Source organism: Danio rerio, chromosome 2 (assembly GCF_052040795.2).
Source record: "Danio rerio strain M-AB ecotype USA chromosome 2, GRCz13ab, whole genome shotgun sequence".
NCBI lineage: Eukaryota > Metazoa > Chordata > Actinopteri > Cypriniformes > Danionidae > Danio > Danio rerio.
This window is the reverse complement of record NC_141022.1, coordinates 27,704,233-27,727,081: the sequence shown is the minus strand read 5'-3', so window position 1 is coordinate 27,727,081 and position 22,849 is coordinate 27,704,233. Positions and strand designations below refer to the sequence as shown.

The 22,849-nt window shown below is 34.0% G+C and overlaps 1 protein-coding gene across 5 annotated transcripts in view; it reads left to right on the top strand.

Moving 5' to 3' along the window:
- The first annotated feature begins 1,152 nt into the window (after positions 1 to 1,152).
- The window catches only part of slc12a7a (solute carrier family 12 member 7a), a 42,083-nt gene continuing 20,386 nt past the window's right edge, over positions 1,153 to 22,849 (top strand). For 4 of the 5 annotated variants that reach the window (XM_087240786.1, XM_087240783.1, XM_087240785.1 and 1 more), the window contains exons 1-11: positions 1,153 to 1,377; positions 11,940 to 12,025; positions 13,532 to 13,663; positions 13,785 to 13,931; positions 18,044 to 18,098; positions 18,199 to 18,329; positions 18,918 to 19,147; positions 20,687 to 20,895; positions 21,056 to 21,223; positions 22,549 to 22,647; positions 22,748 to 22,805. In XM_087240786.1, coding sequence (XP_087096912.1) covers positions 1,254 to 1,377; positions 11,940 to 12,025; positions 13,532 to 13,663; positions 13,785 to 13,931; positions 18,044 to 18,098; positions 18,199 to 18,329; positions 18,918 to 19,147; positions 20,687 to 20,895; positions 21,056 to 21,223; positions 22,549 to 22,647; positions 22,748 to 22,805 — 1,439 coding nt within the window. In that variant the 5' untranslated portion in view covers positions 1,153 to 1,253. Of the gene's footprint in view, positions 1,378 to 8,191; positions 8,657 to 11,939; positions 12,026 to 13,531; positions 13,664 to 13,784; positions 13,932 to 18,043; positions 18,099 to 18,198; positions 18,330 to 18,917; positions 19,148 to 20,686; positions 20,896 to 21,055; positions 21,224 to 22,548; positions 22,648 to 22,747; positions 22,806 to 22,849 lie in introns of those variants that run through there. The other variant, XM_087240784.1, reaches the window with a different exon arrangement.

The following is a 22,849-nucleotide window of genomic DNA, read 5'->3' as shown; positions in this document are numbered from 1 at the left end:
AAACTCTTTTCTCGAACTGTTCTCTGAAAGGTACATTAGGGAAAGCAAAAGTGGTTCCTTTCTGTCTTACATTATTGCAAAAACTTCGATTTTGAAGCACTGACAAGATTATGAGAAGAATAGTTTATTTGAAAAACAGATGCTGCCACCTGCTGGCGTGTAAAACACATCACATGATTAAAAATAAAGGTATAATTTTAAACAACCCATGACAAAATGAAAACTTTTTAAAGATTTTTTAAGCGTTTACAGTTTTGTGAGATCTCCTACCTTTTTCTTCTTCTTTTTCAGATCTGATTATGTCTATCTGTCTATTTATATCTGATTATAGATACTACAAAAAGATCTTAGTCTTGAGTGCAAATTTAACTGATAAAATTATTATATATATATATATATATATATATATATATATATATATATATATATATATATATATATATATATATATATATATATATATATATATATATATATATATATATATAAAATAAAGTAAATTCAAGCAGCAGCTGTATAACTGCTATGGATGCTGTTTCTGTGGATTCAGCAAAGTGCCACCGCCGAGACACTTATCAGCCACTCTCACATGACTGGTGCTGTCAGCATTGACCCAGCAGTCATTTCAGCGTATGTTACTGCGCACGCCAATGAAACACAGCTAGTCACTGTCTAGGCCTAGTTCTAACACTTTTTTGAAGAATTACAGTGATCTTCAAAATCCTGTGCAAAAAGAAAAAAAATGTCAAGTTTTAGTGATGGTCGTGCAAAAGAAAACAGGAGCGACATGGTTACATTCAGTCCTGAATGGAGTGATTGTAGAGAACACGTTTCCTTTGAGGGATGTCAGGAGGGGGTGGGGCAGAATGTGGGCTGGTGTTAAGGAATGCCACAATGTGCTTAGCCCTTTGTTCTCATCACTTTGAGCATTCTTCTATGACTCAGCCACAGCAAACAAAGACTTCCCTCTCAGCTTTCGCAGGTACAACGAAGAAAACGCTTTAACAAAAGAGGAAGCAGTCTACAGCTCTGTGGAAGGGCAGAAATTTTCCCGACGCCTCGGAGGGAGGAGTCGAGTAACACTCCTTATTTGGTTGTAAGGGATCACGTGGGCAACCGCGTCTGACTCTGAACAACAGTTGTGAAAAAGTCAGAGAACTTCGCACTCTGGTGAGTTCAGGAGTTTTGGGGTGAGACTGAAAGAAAAAAAGACCCAAGGAATAAAACACAGAGCACATGGTGTGAGGGGAAAGATGCCTACTAACTTCACAGTGGTGCCGGTGGAGGACACCCCATTATCAGACCTAGACTGTGATGGAGATGGACTAAAAGAAGAGGACAAGGAGGAGCCAGAAACGGCAGCAGGGCACTACTCAGGTGAGAGCTTTCTGAAAAAAGTCATGTCTGGACTTGTATAAACAGATGAGCTGGGCTTTTAAATGCTCGTGTTTTCTTTAAAGTAAAGCAAAGTAACTGTACTGTAGGTCCATCCTCAAAAGCAAACGAGTGCCATGTTTACTGCCATGTGTTTGTGACATTATCCTCATGGAGTGTAAACAAGTGGCAGTTTCCTGACGCCCCTTTTCCATTTTCCTGTTTCTCTCCTACTCTGTGACGTCTTTCGCTGTTTATTTTTAGATAAATTGCATACTGTTACACCACAAAGTAGAGCTTAAAGCCAAGGTTGCAGTTGCACTAACCTGAAGTGTACTTCTATTGTACTTGAATTGTAATCAATTCCTCAGTTCTGGATCTTGCTTCTTTTGTGTGTTCCTCACAGAGTTTAAGGGATAGTCGTCCATAAAACAAAACTGGTACAAAAAATTAAACGTGGACTCTGAATGCAATGCAAAATACTTTGGATTAATGCTTGTCAAATGTGCAATGTAATGTCAATGGAAAAAAGAGAAATGTCTGCCATTATTTACTCACCCCAGTATTGTTCCAACTAAACATACAGGGTTTTATTCTGTAGAGCACAAAATAAACAAGTTGATAATTACATGTTTTAGTACAAAGTTAGTATTAATTTAGATTTGATCAAAAGTGGACAATGCATAATACAGGTATAAACAACATTAGCAACATGGAAATCATCATTAGAGTGTTTTAATCAGACAGTGTAGTACAACAGGTCCTTTAAGGGCACCTATCTTTTTGTATGCTGTTTGGACAGAACTGTTTGTAGGTATAATGTGTCCACAGTCATGTTGGAGTGATATAAAGACAATAAGCCTCTTTTATTTTTATTTTTTATTTTTTTAATAGAATCCAAATCCCTCCCATTTTGAGGCCCACCGCAACGTGATGTAGGAGTGCAGTTTTCCCGCTCACCAATTTGATTGACAGCCGTGTATTAATGTGTCTCTGTATTAATGCATATAATCATATCAACTAGACAGGATGTGCGCAAAGTATTTGGGATTTAAAGATCTGTTCAGCTCGCTGGGATCATCAATCATCATCAAATGTAATCAAGAATGACTTTTACATGTTTAAAACATTTTTAAAACAGGGCATGTTTGTAATGAATTACAGCGATTTTACAGACTTTACTTCATCACCACAGCTACATGTCAGAACAAATTTAAAAGAAGATGCTTCAATCCCGGTTTGTGGACATTAAATCAGTTTTTTTTTTGTACATTTAACATAACGGATACAGAAGTGTGTATTAACGCGTATCCTGTCACATTTGCTGTGCAAAAACAGTGCAAAGTTAAATGTGCATCATGTGTGTCTTTGTGTGCGTGTACTTTGTAATGACATTGTGTGTGACTCATCATTGCAGAAAGGCTTGAATTAACTCAGCAACAAATACATTAAATAATCATTGAGAAAGTTCTTACTGTGGTATTTCTTACAAACGTCACGAGAGATCTGCTTCCTTCATGTCTGTCCCTGTGCTGTTTATCTGACACAGCCGAGGCAGACTCTGACAGACACGTGGGGACTGTGGGCGGGGAGAACTAGCATTAAAGGCAAAAAACAGCTACATTGTGTTCAGAGCAGAAAATCCAATATTCTGGAAGGTTTAATAAATAATCAAATGGGTATTTTGAGCTGATTCTTTACAGACACATTCTGGAGACACAAAAGACTTCTATAAAATCTTGAAAAAGGGGTAAAATAGGTGCCCTTTAAAATACAGTATTATTTACAATAAAAAATGAGTTAAAAAAGCAACTAATCTTTAAATGGTCTGTTTTGGAGATTTGCCTTTTAGAATTTAGTTAGAAATGCTTTTGACCTGACATTTTCAAATCACAGAGTGTTTGCAAAAAATGACAAAAGACAAGCCACTGACTTAATTCTTGAATAATATGAGAATTATTATGTTGAAGTGTGGCACTGTGATGTTTAACTTGAAAAAAGCACAATGATTTTTAACAGAAGCCCACATTGTTTGACGTAGTTTTGTAGTTGTCAGAAATAAAAGCTGGTGTTTCCTGACATTTACCGCTAATTATTTGCATGTTCATATGCAAGTTGCACAAACCTACTTTACAATATTACATTAAATGACAAAAAAAGCCCATACACTTATCAGCTTATGGACCTTCCTCTCAAAGAAATCAGGAAAATGGACACAAGAGTGTCTCAACAATGTGTGTCTTTCATTTACTTGTAATGTGATTGTCTAAAACAAATTGGTCACCACATGTAAATAGGGTCTTTAGGTGATTGAAAAAAGCTAAGGTACTTTAGAAATGATATTTTATGTTCCACAAACAAAACAAAACAAAAAAAGTCTTTTTTTATGTAAAAAGTATATTTTATGTAACTTCATGAAAACAGGAAATTGTGGTCTGGTACCAGTAGTTATTCAATGTTCTTTCATTTTTTTTTTATAGCACACATATTTTATTATCCTAAGGTTTGTAGTTATCATTCTCGTAAGTATTGTTTAATGCAGATGTTTCTTTTATGTGTGTTAATGTGTTCGTATGGGTGTGTGGCAGCGCTCATGGGTCATCATTATGGAATTTGCCCTCTTCCTTTAAAATGACCTATTTATAACTAACCGTGACAAAAATAAGTTTAATTGTGCTGTTTCCATGTGGAAATGAGAATGTGCTAGTAAAATACCTCGGTATGGCTGTAAAGACTGCATAATTGGTAGATAATTTTATCCTCATTGATAAAATAAAGACATTTACCTGTCATGTACATATTACTTTAGAAAGTAATGCTTTAAATATTGAGTTACTGCCCAAAAAAGTAAATAGCTGCGTTACTTAGTTTCTTTTTATTGTAAGTAATGTTACGTTACTTTTGCATTACTTTTTCAGACCTGGCTGAGGCTTGATCTCTTTCAAAACTTGCAGCACTGTATTACCTTCATTTACCTTTAAAAAAATAATGTAGGATAATGTTATCTACTGAAAACTTCCTGACCCCAGAGCTGTACATGCCAAATGTACAGATTAATGAAAGTTTAAAGCAATCTTTTTTGCTGCTTTTGTACTTGTTTGTCTTGTTAAAAAGTAAAATCACTTTCCATTCAGTTAATCCTCTTTTTCTTTCCTTCCATGTTTTTAAAACAATGAGAATATTTCTATTGCAGAAACGCATTCTCTCATTGCATGGAGGATTCAACATAACTTTGTTCATTTTAAATCAGCAATTTATTTTTATCTCGCTTTACATTTAAAAAAAAGTAACTATAAATTATAAACTAAATAATATTACTTAATTTTTAAAAGTAATCTTACCTTTCTCGTTACTTAGAAAAGTAGTATTATTACATGTTTTACCCCAACACTGCATATTACAAATACATTATTTTTTCTACAAAGTTCAAATACTGCCGAAAAACCTGTTCTGTAAAATTTACCACATGCTTTCTGACATCTGATTGACAGTTTATTTTATGTTTTAGTAAGTAAAAAGTCAACTGTACAATGTTCGCCTTCGGGTGTTTTTTTGCAGTAAAATTGTAAGGATACACAAATAAAAAAAAAACTGTTATTAAAATTTTAACAAACATTTTCTTACTATTATATAAATCATATTAAAGTATAGGTAATACATGTGATGATGCTTTACAGATTTGTACTTCTGTCAATTTATATTGGTTTTATGAGATTTAAAAAATATTCAAAGCTTGGTGAAGTGATCGTAACTGAAAAGGACATTCTAGTTTTCTAGCTGTGGCTATAAAGCCTCTGTAAACATCCATGTAAGGCACTTTGAAATGGCTTTGGGTTTTCAAAACACCATGAAAATGAAATGATTATTGTTACAGTACCTCAAAAAGACATGATTAAACATAAAAAGTAAAATAATGTATTGCCATGGCAACGATTTCCACATTGAGAACATCTCCTAAGATAAATGTATCTGTTAACTTTCTTAAGTTTTTAGTCATGATAAGTGTTAAATGTTATCTTGTGACATCATCAGTGACTGTACCTAATCTTTAACAGAAATTTCATACCAAACAGTACCCTGCAGTTGGGGGGTAAAACAGACCTCTTGGACAATATTTTACTCATTATTTGTTTTTAATTTTTCTGATATGTTTTCAAACCTTCTTGGGTTTTTTAAGCATAGCGGAGTCCTCTAATTGTGCAAATGTGCTAAATGATAAAAAAAAAATTTAAGTGAACAAACAAACAGACACAATCAAACAAGCCTTTGACTTTGCTGACCATAAGAAACCTCTTTCAAAAAATATTAGGAAATCTTATACTTATTTTTTATACAAACTTTTAGAACAATATGTATTATTGTCCAGACTGAGTATAAATCAGGTTTAGAGAAATATAAGCCAACTCTGAGCTTTTCCAAAACATTACAAATGAGTTCCTTTGGGATTTTTTTATTTATACACATAATTAGCTGTGTGCAGGATTATAAACACAATTTACAAGCTACACGGAAAGAATTCTCAGGAAAGGGATGTATCTAAAGCCTTGAATGCCTTTTTTGTGAACCTCTTCTTGTATTGTCTTGCTATCACTGTGGGAAGAAACATGAAATTGAATCTAACAGCTGCACATGCTTAGAAAATAGATATTTCATATTGTATTTAAAAAATAAACTAATTTAAATAACTTAAAAAAATGTTACCATGAATGAAAGGAAATTTTATTAAAGATTGAAATTTTCAACCTATTATATCAAGGATGGGCTTGGATCACAAACTTAAGATTGCTCTCTTTTTAAAGATGCTTGGATTTTTTTTTAAAAGACCTCGAATTATAGCTGAACTAAAGGTTTTAAGTTATACTATGGACAAAAAAAAAAAAAAATTAATTTATGCCCACACACAACTTTTTTCAAGTCTGATTTGAAATGTATTTTTCAAACACGCTTAACTTTAATGTGGGAAAATAAATAATTTAAACATTTAAGGTTGATATATCAAACAAATGAGCCTTCAGAATTATTTTGTTTAGACATAGTACAAAATGTTTCAGCTAGCAAGTTTTTAAAATAAATATGTATTGTTTTTGCATATCATCATAGGTGTTAGAGGCAGAACACTGCCATCTGCTAGTTGATGAAAAAAAATGTGGAGGTCTCAGTTTTAACAAATTTGAGCGTATTAATCCAGGAGAGGGCCATTGAAGTCCGTTCATTTGTCAAGATGTAGGCAGTTGCTCCTATCACAATTTATATGCAGTTTAATTTAGAATTATTTTTATTTTCTTTTGTAAATATTTTTCAAATGATGTTTAACAGAGCAAGGAAGTTTTCACAGTATGTCTGATAATTGTTTTTCTTCTAGAGAAAGTATTATTTGTTTTATTTCGACTAGAATAAAAGCAGCTTTAAATTTTTTAAACAGCATTTTTTGGACAAAATTATTAGCCCCTTTAAGCAATTTTTTTCAATAGTCTACAGAACAAATTCTCCATATACAATAGCTTGCCTAATTACCCTAACCTGCCTAGTTAACCTAATTAACCTAGTTAAGCCTTTAAATGTCACTTTAAGCTGTGAAGTGTCTTGAAAAATATCTAGTCAAATACTATTTACTGTCATCATGGCAAAGATAAAAGAAATGAGTTATTAGAAATGAGTTATTAATACTATTATGTTTAGAAATGTGTTGAAAAATTTGTCTCTCCGTTAAACAGAAATTGGGCAAAAAATAAACAGGGGGATGAATAATTCAGGGGGGCTAATAATTCTGACTTTATCTGTATATATTTATTTATTTTGTGAAAATCTAAAAACGGCCAAAAATCTATAGACAAAACTTGAAATATGCTGTTGTTATCAACTGTTGTTATCTGCAAGAGTTCAACATAATTAAATAAATAAACTGAAATACCAATAAATTATAAGACCTAAAGTCAGATTGTTGTCACACAATTTTCAATTAAATCATCATTAATACTAATAATAATAATAATAATAATAATAATAATAATAATAATAATATGCAGTAAGTCATAATTAACAGGAGTTTGTTTGTGCATGTTTATATGTGGGTGTGTATGCATGTTTTGTGTTTGTTAGGTTACACCCTTCTATGTCTGTATTTAAGACTTTATATAAATATAAAGATTTTATATGCCAAATTACTGCACAAAAGCATTTTATTGCCGCTGTACCGTAACAACACATTAAATTGTTTTGATCCCTTTCGTCTTGACTGCAAATTACACAAGCATTTTTAGGAACAATTAACTTTGTCTAAATGTAATCAACTTAAATTTATGTGTGTGTTTGTGTGTGTTCACATGGCAAGGGCCACACCCTATACTGTATCATATCATTCTGATTAAGTAAAAAATGTATATAGCTTTCAGTCGAAAAAGACAGAACAGCAAATGGTTTAATTAACTTAGTGGCTTATAGATTGTCACTCCCTATTATACTACTAAGTGTAAACATTCATTTTAACCATTATAATCAAATCACATCTTAAAATGTTTACCATTCTCTACTGTGTGTTTGTTCTGGTTAATAGTCGTCTTCTATAAAAATCAGTAAATCCACAGGTATGTTTATAAGGCACTATTTAACACACTTATTAACCATAAAAATGTACTTGTTTAAAAAATGTTAATAGTTTGCACTGTTGATGTTAATTAATTATATATAGGTTTATATATTATATTTCCTAAAGGACACACTGCTTTTTCTTCTTGTTCTCTCAGCAAACCAACTGGTTTGTAATGTTAATCCCCCCTCCTCTCGCTTCCTTTAGTAGTCATAAAAGTCATGCTCAGTCAACATTCAGGTTAAAGACACAGAGGACGGGACAGTGTAGTGTTATTGAGCTTAAGAGAAGACACCACCTGAGGAACAGAACTTTACATACAGTACAATTAAAAAAAAAAAAAAAAACTCTTTACTGAAGAAATGCTGGAGACAATCGCAGCCACCAGAGGAATAAGACTCGCACAGCTGCTGAAACACGGGTACAAGCCAATTCCCTTCAGGCGGACAAACATGGATTTTGACTAAGACCTGTCAGTTTTAAATCAAATTAGTTAACTGGATTAAAACAGATAAGAAATAAACTTGTTACACAGCAGTGCACTAAACAAATTTGTGTAAGAGGAGACTTACATTTACTCAGGCAGAGTTTCTTATCTTCAATCAAACGGACACAACGGTCTGTTAGAGAGACATTAGCACTTTTGTCTCCGTGTCAGCATGGAGTGTGAACCAGGTGCAATTGAGCAGATATTGGGTGAGTTTGTATGTTTTCCCCTACCAATACAAATAGTATGCTGGTTTTAAATCAACTTGGCATTGCTGTTGTAGGGTTTCATGTAAATGTCTTCGTTTCCTTTTAATCGTTGTAAACTGTTTCTTATCATGTTTTGCAGTTGGCAACTATGCACAGTTGAACTTACTGATTGAGGGTTCAAGATGCTGACGGCAATGTGTTGGTGTTCGTGTTTACATGCAGAAAAATAATGTTAGTTGTAAGGTTTCAAAATGTTTTTTTGTAAAAAATTGTCAAAATAGGCGTAAAATAATGGTCCTTCATCTTTCACTAAAGTCTAAAATATAAACCAACATGTGCTTATTTACAGTTATAAAAGAATTAGTGAACATACAAAGTTTTATATTTTTGATAATGAAAAAAAAAAGAGTGTGACAAATGGGTAAAACATAATAGTTTGGATTGGAGCAAAGTATAAAGGTAGTTCATTTAAAGAGCAATTAATTTGCTGCACTTTGAGAAGATTTGACAAACTACAATAAATAATCTGTAGGGACACTTAAAAATCATTTAATATATTGTTAAAAGGGTATGATACATTCCTTTAAAATGGACTTTTAATAACATATGCACTTTTAAGTTATTCTTGCTCTATACCTGCAAGATTTGTTTGCAGTAGGCAATAAACTGCTTCACTGAATGACCTTTTTTAGTTGTTAACTTTTGTTTATGAAAAAATATATAATACTTATGCTTTCTTTATCAGAAAAAAATAACCCCGTTGGAAAAAAAAAACTGCTCATGCTGTTTGGGTGAACTGTCTGCTGGTTTAAGCTGGTTCTTTGCTGGATGTGTTACCTTCTCACATGCCTTTTGTTGAAAATAATGTAATGCTTGTTTTCCAAATTAATTCACCCTGTGAATGCATACAGTCCTTGGAATATTAAAAAGGATGTGAATTTCAGTGGCATTAAAGTGATTAATAACTATTGTTGGGTTCTTTAAGAAATGTGCCTCATGGATCTTCTTTTGTTGTAGTAGCTGCACCTATTACAGCTTTCACTTTCATTTACTAGCTAGCACAATGAGTTGGGCCTGTCTCACACTGTGATCCTATTTGATGGTAGCAAGTTAGACAAAACGAACATGATTCCCATGTCACGCTTTAAGATCACAGTAAGCTTAATGTCGAATTAATGTATATTAGAGCTGCACGATTCTGGCTAAAATGAGAATCGCGTTTTTTTTTTTTAAGCCTAAAATAAAGATCACTATTTACACACGATTCTGTAGATATAAAATAAAGGTTAATATGAGTTTGCTATTATTATTGTTATTCTCAAGCATGTGGTAAAACAGCAATAGGCTTTGTGTAGCTCTACTAATGGTTAAACTGCTAAATTTTGTATAGACTTGGAATGATGGACTTGAACAGACTTTAGATTTGTCCTGGTCATTATTGCTGATGATAGTTCTGATGTTGAATTATTGTTTTTGAGACATATTTACAATCTGTAATCTTCTGCTTAAAATCTGTTGTTATTTTTGTGAATACGGAAGACTTGGTGGGTATTTTTGCCTTTCGGCAGGTTTTGGATACTTTTTGGGCTGGAATCAGTCAGCTACATCTGGCAACACTATGTGCGCTTTCGGTTTCATTTTCAATGCTAAGAGCGGTTCATACTTCCCACGCAGCTTCCAAACGATCATTCTGTGCCACAAACTAAAGGTTATTTGCAACTTAACTACCTGTTATTCACAGCCTATGCAGGTTCTGTTCACTTAGGTAGACTTCATTTAGAGGCCTGCGTGCTCCTGCCCGCCCACTCTGTGGTAACAGCTGACGGTCAGCTCACGTCATGTGTGATTTTGCAGTCGCAAATACATTACATGAAGGCAGAAATGACATTTTTGAGGTGAATTATATCTCTTGAATTATAACTCTTTCAACACCATTTGAAGGTGTCCCTGTTGCTGAACAACGTATGTAAAACAATGTGAAGACTTGTGCGGCCACCATTGCTTGTCTCCTGAACTTGAAAATATGATTGACAAAATCGTAAAAATGCTGGATTAAAATCGTCTAGAGCAGGGGTCACCAATCTCGGTCCTGGAGGGCCGGTGTCCCTGCAGGTTTTAGCTCCAACTTGCCTCAACACACCTGCCTGGGTGTTTCAAGTATACCTTTTAAAACCTTAATTTGTTCTTGTTTTGTGCTTGTTCAGGTGTGTTTGATTAGGGTTGGAGCTAAAATCTGCAGGACACCAGCCCTCCAGGAACAAGTTTGGTGACCCCTGGTCTAGGGGGTCGAATCGAGATCGCAATCTTTTTACGATTAATTGTGCAGCTCTAATGTATACAACAATCAAAAAGTGAGAAACAGATAAATGCAAGAAATCTCATCCAGAGTTTGTCATCATACACCCACTAACCCCCGTTCTGAAATAATTCCTTTTTAATTATTTAATAATTCCTATTTTTGCTCACAACATGCCTTAAAGGGTTAGTTTACCCAAATATAGAATGATAGTTCTGTCGTTAATCACTCACCCTCATGGCTTTGCAAACCCTTAAGGTCTTTGTTCTTTTTCAGAACCAAAATTCAAATATTGAAATCTGAGATCACCCTCATCCTAAGTAGACTTATGCATTTTATTAGTATTTTCTTTTGGTTAGTATTCTCGTAGCTTCTCAAAATGACTTTTGAACCATTGATGACACATGGAGGGTTTTGGTGATTTGTCTTAGTAGCTTTCTGGTCTTTGAATGTTTCAGTACACTTGCTGTCTATGGAGGATCTGAAAGTGCTCAGATTTAATAAGAAATATCTTAATTTGTGTTTCGAGCATTTTGAAGATTATACGATGGTGAGTAAATGATATTGTAATTTTTCTCTGAACTATCCCTTTATTGAAAAATTAAATTGATAGTATCATCAGCTTTTGTACTCCTATTTGTTCTTGGTTTGATGCTTGTTGTATCTGAAGACACTATGTAGTATGCAGGAAAGTGCTGACACGGCCAGAATTTCATTGAAGGGAGAATTTGATTGCAATGGCTGTTAGGCAGTTGTCGGGAAGCATGTCAAGCCAACGATCAAAGACTACAGTTTTTAGTTTGTAGTTATACTCTCAAATGACCAAATTGGGGCTGAAATTGCTCACTGTGAAAATGTCTTAGCATGGAAAACATTGTTTTGTAATGTTTTAAACACACGTTTTCTCAAAATCTTCTGACTGTAACACTAGTATAGCCTTTAAGCCCTCTAAAGTAAAACACATTTGTGTTTTGTGTCATTTGACAGGTGACGAGACCCCCAGAGAAACCAGCTCCCTAATAAGCACAGATCATGATGACAGCACGTATGGCAAAAATATGGCTCTCTATGAGGTAACAAACTGCTTAAAACCAAATCTTTATTTATCAGCTAACACTGCTCAAATATTAGTAAAATAAAATACCTCACGCTAATGAGGCTAAATATAATTGTATTGCTAATGTGAGAATAAAACAAGTTCTTCCCCAACTGTCATTGACTTGTTCAAAGCTTGTAAACATCTTTTTATGTGAAGGATGTCTTTGCAGGGAAAACCAAAAGTATGTAACTTGTTTCATACTTTTTTGACACATGAAACAATCAAACTATTGTCTTAAACAAATAGATACACTCTATTCAATAAGATCAAATAAGAAATAAGCTATAATAACCATGTCTTATTAAATACCTCACCTGTCAACATGATTGCTTCGTGCAGACACTTTGTTGTTTTTTTTCTTACAAGTATGTTATTTTCCTCCCAAAAGTGCCAATTAAGGAAAGGCCATTTTTCTCATAAATGTCCATTGCATGTTAAACGTTCTTGCCAATTATTTATTTATCCAGCTTTTTATGTACCTCACATTAAAAACATTTAATTATTTATATTTACATTCATGAGCTAAGTCTAGCAGTTCAGTTATTTAGTCTTCTATCATAATGGACGCATTGCAATGCAATGCAACACAACGCAACACAACCAACCACCCCTGATGGTAAACTGATACCCTGTTCTGTTTTTACAAGCACAGTACTAGAGTTTTTAAGAAACTAATGCATGCTTTATTTTTCCACCACAACTGCTTGCATTTTTTCTGCATAAGTTACCTTAACATCATTAACATTAAATGATGTCTATTAGGGATGTTTGGATCCCATCACGTGATCTGAAACCGGGCCCGATCATGCGGTTTCAGACTCTATCGGAATCGAACTTTACGTCCCGATCAGGACTATATATATGTATACAGTATATATATTCTCACTACTTTTTAACACATCTATAGTTATGCGGTGGCACAGAGTTGGACCTCTTTCTTGACTTCACACAGAAACACCAACGTATGTAGCATGACATCACTTTGTTGCTGAGACGCTATTGGTTAAATGCTGGCAAGTAGAACATGGAAGCAGCTTGAAGCGGAAAGCGAGAGTATGTCTCCGGTCTGGAGGTATTTTAAAGTTGATGACGACAACATTGCCATAGCAAACTGTGAGATATGTAAACTTGGGATTGCAAGAGGTGGAAAGGAAAAGGTTACATTTAACACAGCAAACCTGATAAGGCACCTCAAAAACAAACACCCGACACAATACAGCGAGTTTACCCAGGCAACCCAACCGAAGACGAAGTGAATAAAAAATAAGGAACATCCTGGATAAGTTTCTTCGCTCTTCTTTATTCTTTTTTTGATGTATTATAAAAGTATTTGATCGTGTTTCGCTATCGGAAAAAAAACTGATAGGGACATTTCTAATGTCTATGCTTATTTAGCCGTAAATAAGGTGTATAGATTTAAGCATAGTCATTTGATTGATCAATATTAGACCATTCGCTTCATTCATATCTTTACTCACAGGAAGAGATGGACAGCACTCCAATGGTGTCATCCCTCCTCAACAAACTGGCCAACTACACCAACATAACCCAGGGGGCTGTCGAGCACGAGGAGGCTGAGAGCGAGGATGGGATTCAGAGAGTCACCGTAAATGTAAGAACCCAACTAGACTCCCACACAGAAAATTACAAGAATCCTAAACTCATTTTGCTGACATCTCTGTTTGTCCTACATAGGTAACATAGCTGTTTTTGTGTTGTCAATCTGTTTGAAGGGCCCTCAGATGGGCACATTTATAGGCGTGTTCCTGCCCTGCACGCAGAACATTTTGGGTGTGATTCTGTTCCTGCGGCTCACATGGATTGTGGGCACTGCGGGGATCTTGGAGGCCCTTGCTGTTGTCTTCATGTGTTGTGCTTGCGTGAGTTTTTTCCCTTTATCACTTTAAAATCTTTTTCATGTTCTCGTTTTCTCAGTGTACTCAGAAATGAATAAGTATTCCAGGAAAAGGCATTTCTCTGGCATTCCTCTCTTACTCAGGTTTGACAGTTTTGTCATTAACCTAGTTTACCAGGTTATCTAATTGTGAAAGATGGATGAAGGCATTGTTTCATCAGTGCTTCAATGCTTTGTCAGTTTTGACAGTTTTGTCAAAGACAGAAATGTAAAACTTGACATGGCCAAAAGTATGTCAACGTGTCCTTTTAATTATCGGATTTGGCTCAAGAACGTAATTCCATTTAAACAAATCTGGATAGAATGCATGAATCTGTTGGCTAGGCAAAGCAAGTTTATTTATATAGCATATTTCATGCACAATGGGGATTCAAAGTGCTTTACATAAACAGAAATAAAAGAAATGAGTATAACACAGTAAAAACACCAAAGAATAAAAATGATTAAAAAAGATTAAAATGTAGAAAACAGTAACATTCTAGAAAGCTTTGAGCCAACAGTTTAGGTATCAGTCTGCACATCACAAAGATTGGTTTTTGGGAAAAATGTTGCTGCCTGGGGTTGGGTTAAAAAATAAACACAAGTGCAATAAAATCATTTTTGTACAGTAGGAATCAATAAATCTTTAAAATATATTTTTGAAGTTATCCTATTAAAATCTGAGTATAACTAGGCATAGTCAAATAATAATAAAAAAGCTATGGAAATGGCCATATAATGAGCCTCAGACACCAATATTTCCTCCTTCTCATTGTAAATTTCACTTGTGTATATCTTGGAGGACAAAAGGACAATCTGAACTCAATACAGACTGTTGCTTTGCTCACTGGCTATTCTTAGCACACCCTCAACATTTACATGTACTTTACTTCATGTTCTACTTCAGTGGGACCTGAATGAGCAGCCACTTTATCAGACGATCCGTTTTCAAAACACAGACTGATAATGTTCCACACGATATCATTAATGCACACCCAGGTTGCAGTTGATTGGTCCTAATGTTTTCTATTGAAATTGCAATATTGGATTTTATTCCCTTATTTTTAAGTCTATATTAAACTTATTATATACGCGGGCATCTTATTCTAAAAAAACAGCAGCTACACCAGATTCTTTTCTATGTGTTACTGAGCCATGAGCTTTCTATTCACATGCTGGATATAAAATACAGGGTATATGTAATATAAATGCATTAAGCTCCACCTTAAAGAGGCATAAAATATGTTTAATGCTATCTTTTGGTAATTTATTGTGTTCATTGTAAAATTTAACATGTATGTTTGAGGCAACAAACAAAAAGATTCCCGAATATAAGTGTGCACTTAGTATAAAATGCACTTTTAAGAATTGTCGTATCCTTCAGTTTATTAAAATTTACAACTTATTTAATCAGTGCAGTATATGGCATTTTTAGTATTTGATTATATATTGTGATATTTGATTGTATATTGTAAAAATCTTTGCAGCAGCCTTAAATCTGCATTACTTTACCATCAATATGCTTTGTAAACATGTCTTTCTTTATCCAATGACTACTTTATTTCAAATTGCTTGCACTCTAAAAAAAATGCTGCCATAAACTAGTGTTGGGTCAAATTTGGACAAACTTTATCAATAGTATAGAAAGCAGAATTTAAATTTTACTGAAAAAATGAATCCAATGTTAGGTTAACAATCCAGCATTGTTAAGAGTATACATACAATAATTCACCCCATGCGTCACGTCCTTTCTAACCAAAGAAAAGTAACTCTTACTGTTCGTACCTTGAAGTAGACAGTTTGTTGTCAAAACAAACAAAAAAATCGACCATGAATCAGACAAAATGGCAAACCTCTGGGAATCACTGGTTGTACAAACAAGAAAAAGTTATCTGTCTATTGACTTTGATAAGATTTTTCTATCTGCGCAGAGGTTAAGCATTTAAGATAACAGTTCGCACATTAACTTTGGAAGCCCTAAAATAATAAAACTAAAACTGAAACTTAAATCAAATAAATGAATGAAACTAAAAATAATGACAAGGAAATTAATTAATAAAATAACTAATCAACTGAAACTAAAAAGCAATAAAACATGCATATGATAAGAAAAAAAACATATTAGAAGTATGGACAGATTGAAACTTAAATTAATTAATAAAATAACTAATCAACTGAAACTAAAAAGCAATAAAACATGCATATGATTAAAAAAAACCTATTAGAAGTATGGACAGATTGAAACATAACATAAGTTAGAAGAGTTGAAAAGCAACTTGAAAAGGCAGATCACAAATACGAGACATTATGTAAAATTTTATCACCCCTAAAACAGCTAAAGTATCCGGGGATACATGCATTTTGAGAAGCTGTTGGGAAAGAAAGAGAAAGTCTGGGTCTACTTTCTTGGTATCAATTTGAAATGTTATTTGTTGTGAATGCTTAGATTAGGTGACTTTGTTGATACATTCTGTGTTTAGCCAACTGGCAGCACTTAAAAATAGCATGCCTGCCTTTTTGTGAAACTACTCAACTTAAGCTTAAGTTTATGCGTTTCACATATTTATAACTTAACATACAGTATCATTTAAAAATGTTAAAAGTTAGCTGATCATGGTTATGCATTTATATATATATATATATATATATATATATATATATATATATATATATATATATATATATATATATATATATATATATATATATATATATATAAACACACAATTAACTTTGTGTTCTTTTATGTTTTCTGTCAATCTTAGGGGATACGTTGACAATTTTGGGGTATAAGTCAGGACTATTACAAAATATGAATATGAAATATGAACTCTTGAGATCAGTTTAATACCTCGAATATTCTCAAATGTTAGTTCAAATTTAAAAGTTAGGCTGGTTTTTCAGTTTGGTACACCAAATCAATCTGTTAGTAAGGAAAAAATACATATTTTTTCAGGAAATTACTGTGACCTTCTGTGGTGGAAAAAACAGGCACAAACAAGTTTTTTTCTTTTTCCATCTGAGGCTTAAATTCATAAATCTAGCCATAAATGTTATTTATCACTTTTTTTATCAGAATTTTTTGCACGGAAAGTTTATCATAAGTCATTAGATTTAGCATTAAGTACATTATCTGGTGAGTATCTATAGTCTTGGCTTTTGTAAGGTTAAATATAGGGCTGAAAAAACTGTACAAAAGCACGCACATCTCTCTTAATTGGGTGCTCAGCCAAAACCGCAAAAAGTGCAAATTAATTTTTGGGAGCCTTGGTGTTGCCGCCTTTGATTTACATTAAATATAGGGCTGAACAATATTGGAAAAATCTGACATTGTGATATTTTGTTTTGCCACAATATACATTGCGATATGACAAAAATTTCACCAGATGATTTAAATAGCTCTATTTTCGTCTAAATCGAATGGGAACTCTTTTTCTATGCAGTGCATCTGCAAAAATTATAATAAATCAAAAGCAAAAATAAATAAACAAACAGTGCTTTATGGTTTTTCGGAGAGTCTAACAGTATTCAATTAGCCTACACAAATTGAACAATCAAGTTTAAAAAAAGAGGTTATTATTGTATAAATAATACAAAACAATTTTTAAATTAATTTTAATCTTTACTAAATAATCTAATCCTGCGATGTGACTATTGCAGACATTGCAATATCGATGCTCTAACGATATATTGTTCAGCTTTACTAAAATATTCACATTCATTATTACTTTTGTTCACACTATTTAGAAATAATAATTAAATATGTTTGGCGGACTAGAATGTAAATTAGAAAGACAAAATCTCAATTTTTTACTACAAATAAAATGTAAAAAAGTAATAATTTGATCCTTTTATTATACCTTGAGCATCAGCATATCCTGGGAAATGCAACTTATAAAATCCTAAATGAATCAAATATTTCAAAAGTTTCTTTGGATACATTTTACTTGGGTCCAGATGTCCAAACACATTAGCTGTATTGTCTATTTTTCTAGCATTTATTTTATCATATATTTTTAACTCTTAATTAATAAGATCATTTTGTAAATTAAAAATTTTAAATCTTGATTTATATTTTGTCTTTTTCCTTCTCCATAGACCATGCTGACTGCCATTTCAATGAGTGCCATTGCAACTAATGGCGTAGTGCCTGGTATGATCTGAAGATGCCATGTCAATATTTGATTTGTTATTTTATTTTTATCATAACTTCATATGTGTTTTAATCCAGCTTGATTTTATTTCTACTTTAGCTGGTGGCTCATACTACATGATCTCCAGAGCATTGGGTCCAGAGATCGGAGGAGCAGTGGGCTTATGTTTCTACCTGGGCACTACATTTGCGGGTTCAATGTACATACTAGGAACAATGGAAATTTTTTTGGTAAGTCAAACATGGACCAACTCTTGTGAGCAAATACCCTTGTCATTGTCGGGTTTCCATCCTGATGTAAAGTAAATCTTTTCAAAATTAACAAAAAATAAAAAATAAAAAACAAATGTGAATTAGATGCATTTCCATCAGATTGTTGGAGCAGCTGACAATAGTATTGGTAGCCTAGTAACCAACAGTAAACAAGGCAAGCATAACGGAGACAGCTGATTAGTCATCTAGGTTTAATGTTTAAAGTTTATACAGCAAATGTGCTTGCATTTGCCAGTATTAACATGAACTTTTTTTGTTGTTGTCCAAAACTACCTCAATTGAGCTGAGCATAACTTTTTTTGTATGTGAAATAAGGGATTTTTATGTGAAATCTGGTATTTCGATCACTAATTTCTCATGCTTCCATATGCACATTTACACAGGGTGATGGAAACTCGGCTAGAAAAGCTTATGTCAGCATTGGGCTAACTCGAGTCAGCAGATTTAGTCATCAACTTTCCCTGTAGTTGCCCCAGACATAACCTCCAAAATCAGATTAACTTATGCAGTTTCAGTGGATCTTTTTTCTCTCTCTTCTTGTTGCAGACATACATCATGCCCTCTGCTGCCGTGTTTGAAGCCAATAATCCAACCGGGATGCAAAACAACATGCGTATTTATGGAACATGCTGCTTAGCTATCATGACCCTGGTTGTGTTTGTCGGAGTGAAGTATGTCAACAAGTTGTCCTTGGTCTTCCTGTCCTGTGTGGTGCTGTCAATTATGGCCATTTATGCAGGAGTCATTCAGTCAGCCATCAAACCATCCAGTTTTACGTGAGTAGTGCGGTACTTTTAAGAAGGATATTTAAGGTGTGTTTTTGGCATTTGGATTTGTTTTGACTTTCCTGTTAGTTCGGTTAATTTGAATATGAACCCTGGTATGCACCAAAGGGCAGGCTGAAGAAGTAGGTGTTGACACCCATCCAAACAAACTCTGTTGTGGTATGATCAAAATATGGATAAAACAAAACCAAAAGCAGGACGTCACCTTTGCATATTTTATAAACTTGTCGTGAGTTCACAAGTGAAACATATTCTAGTAAACAGCATTATTCTTAGCATTCTGTTGCAAATATGTCATAAAATACATGTTTTTAATATCTTTGTTTTGTCTTATAAATGACAAGAGTAAATTATATATTTTTATTTTTTATTCAACACAGCTCTTCAGTACGCGCGGCACAACAAAACAGTCAAGACAGTCAAGACAACAAGACAGTCTCTGCACGGGCCTGAGTGCAGGGGTGGCCAACCCTGTTCCTGGAGAGCCACCTTCCTGCAGATTTCAGTTGCTACCCATATCAAACACACCTGAACCAATTAATTAGGACCTGAACACCACGTTATAATTACAGGCAGGTGTGTTTGATATGGGTTGCAACTGCAATCTGAAGGAAGGTGGCTCTCTGGGAACAGGGTTGGCCACCCCTGATATAGTGATTCTTGGAGGGCTAGAGCTCTGCACAGTTGTGGTCCAAACCTAATCAAACACAGTTGATACAACTAATCAAGGTGTTCAAAACTATAAAGAAAATTTAGCAGGTGTGAGTTGGAAGTGGTTGAGCTGACCTGTGGCTGTCCAGGAATTGAGTTTGAGACCATTGGTCTAAGCCATGTGTGTGAAACTGGACCATTGACTATTAAGACTTATGGAATTTGAGTTTCACAGTTGTTTGGTCATTCAAAACCACACTGTAACATCTCTGACTCACTTAAAGAGCAGATTAGTTCAGCAGCCAAAAGCATGTTTCTGTCTTGTGCATATTTACATAGAAAAACAATAATAGTGAAACCAATATCCTAATCATAAGTGATGTGAACTGAAAGTGTGTTTACATTAAATGCTAGAATGAGAATATTAGAAGTGATTGTATAATTCTTGGAATTAGAAATAATTACTAACAAGTCACCATTTATATTCCCTGCGTTCTTATAGTGCATGTTCTTTAATCATTAAAGTTTAGAAATTCTCTTGTTTAATAAAATATTTATCTTCATGTTCATCAGATTGGCAGACAGAGACACAAAGTTCATATTCTGAAATCTGTATAAAGCTTTTGTTCAGTAACTGTAAATGTTGCAGTTGTTTTGTTAACATTTTGTGATTTTTAAGATAGCAGTTTAACTGTTGGTTAAATTAACAATGAATCCAACAACCTATAGGCTATATATTTGCAGGTTCTTTTTTTCAAAGAAATAAAACTCTGGCAATTTTGTATTGATGTAAAATGATGCTTTGCATACGATAGATTGAAATATCATGGGGTTGATTGAAATTGCTTACAATTTTGTTGAAATTTTGTGTATCAACAGAATCTGTCTGCTAGGCAACCGCACCTTGCAACATTTTGGCAAGTCTGGCAAGTTTGACAAGTGTATGAAGACGGAGGTCATTGACAATATAACCAAACCTACCGAGCTCTGGTACCATTTTTGCAATGGAACGTGTGATGAATATTTCAACCGTAACGAGTTGACAGAGATCAGTGCCGTTCCTGGCTTGCTCAGTAATGCCATAACAGGTAAAAACAATTGCACACCAAAACATAGAAATATTATTACAGATCACCAGATTTCATAGCATAACAAAGTTAGACAGCTGATGCTTTTCCACATTAGACTTTATATATTTTATTCTATTTTACTTATGTGTTTTTTACTAAGTATTGATGTTTGTGCTAGAAAACTTGTGGAGCCGCTATGGAGAATACAGGACGACAGTGGAGAAGGAGAATATTACTTCTGAAGCAGCTTTATCTAGTGAGCCAGAGGTTTTAAATAGTTATGTCGTCAATGACATGGCCACCTTCTTCACCCTCCTGGTTGGAATCTACTTTCCCTCAGTTACAGGTACTATATCCTTCCTTAGTCTGACTTTGAATAGGTTACTGCAAAAAGAGAAAAAAATGGGACAATATAAAATGTTTTTTTTTAATAAATGTACAGTTAAATCAGGACTGCCAGGTCCAAGAAACCTGCCAGGTTTTCAAGTTCATTGCAACTCAAAACCCACCCAGAATTCATGTAAAATACCTCGATTTCCCCGCTTGTCCAGTCAGTCAATTGACGTAAAGTACTTTACTAATTAAAGTACTGATTGGGACCTTTATAAGATGTGGGCAGAGCTGAGGTTCTGTATATTTACAGTCTTCTGAATCGCTAAAACAAATTTCTTGTTATTGCCTTTTTTGTGGGAAAAGGTAGATTAGACAAACACGGTTCGTTTTGCTCGGGCATTGTGTGCATGTATCATGAGTGCTAACTGAACCTGAGTGCATAACTGGAGACATCTCTTCATTCCCATCTTGTCAGCGAATGATGAACTATACTTGGTTATTAATGTAAAGCTGCAAAATCCACAGTGAACTCCATCTGCCACTTTGTTTTGCCAATATTCAGTTTTGGGTAAACCATTGCTTTAATGGACTCATGCAGACAACATCTATTGTAAGTCTGCAAGACCTCCACATGAAATGTGCCATCTGGGTTTGGGCCAAATCTTTGCATCTGGTTGGAGATTAACTGTCTAAGTCTTTGGCCTCACAGAGAATGATTGGACACCTTTTTCTGTTGGATCACTTTTTAAAGTGTAGGAAACCAAATGATTTGGCTTGCAAGTAATTTTTGTGAAGAATTTACAAATTGCCGAATTTAAGACCATTTTCTTAGAAAGCCTCTTGGCTGATTTTTATATATGTTGTAGACCAAAATCTACTTTTTGAATAAGATATTTTCTTTTTTTTTTCTTTTTGGTCATATAACTAAGAAAGCCTTTGAGCCTGAAATGATATGTGCTGTTTTCCATCAAGGCAACCTGGGCTGCCGAAATATAATTGGGTAAACTGGCAGTGGGCTGTTTATAGAGACCTAAACAAAAAGACTATCTGACACTGAACGCACATTTCAAATGAGAATAACTAACTTTGGTATTGTTTTTTCAGATGAACAAACATCTTTACTTGGCATGATTTTTTTAAATGACTGCAAAAATAATATAGAATGTTTATGAGTTATAAGTCAAAAACTTTAATGCAGCACCTTTAAGAGGAAGAAAACACCACATCAGCTTCCTAAAATCTAGTTGATTCAATTAATTTGCCATCTGTACTTATGGAAAATGTGTTTTAGAGGTATTACAAAACACATCAAATGTTTTTTTTCTCTGAATTTCCCAGGAATCATGGCTGGATCCAACAGATCTGGAGATCTTCGAGACCCTCAGAGGTCTATTCCCACAGGAACCATCATGGCTATTGCAACCACCTCCTTCATCTGTATCCTTCTTCTGCACTAAACTAAACCCTTTTATAAACTGTATATATTTTATTTACTCTCTGAAAAGTCTGATTATTTGCCTCAATTGACACTAAACAGACATTTCATGTGTAGTGTTGTTTGGAGCGTGCTTTGAAGGTGTGGTGTTACGAGACAAGTAAGTGCGATTTCATAATATCAGTGCTTTTGAAATAATCTTGC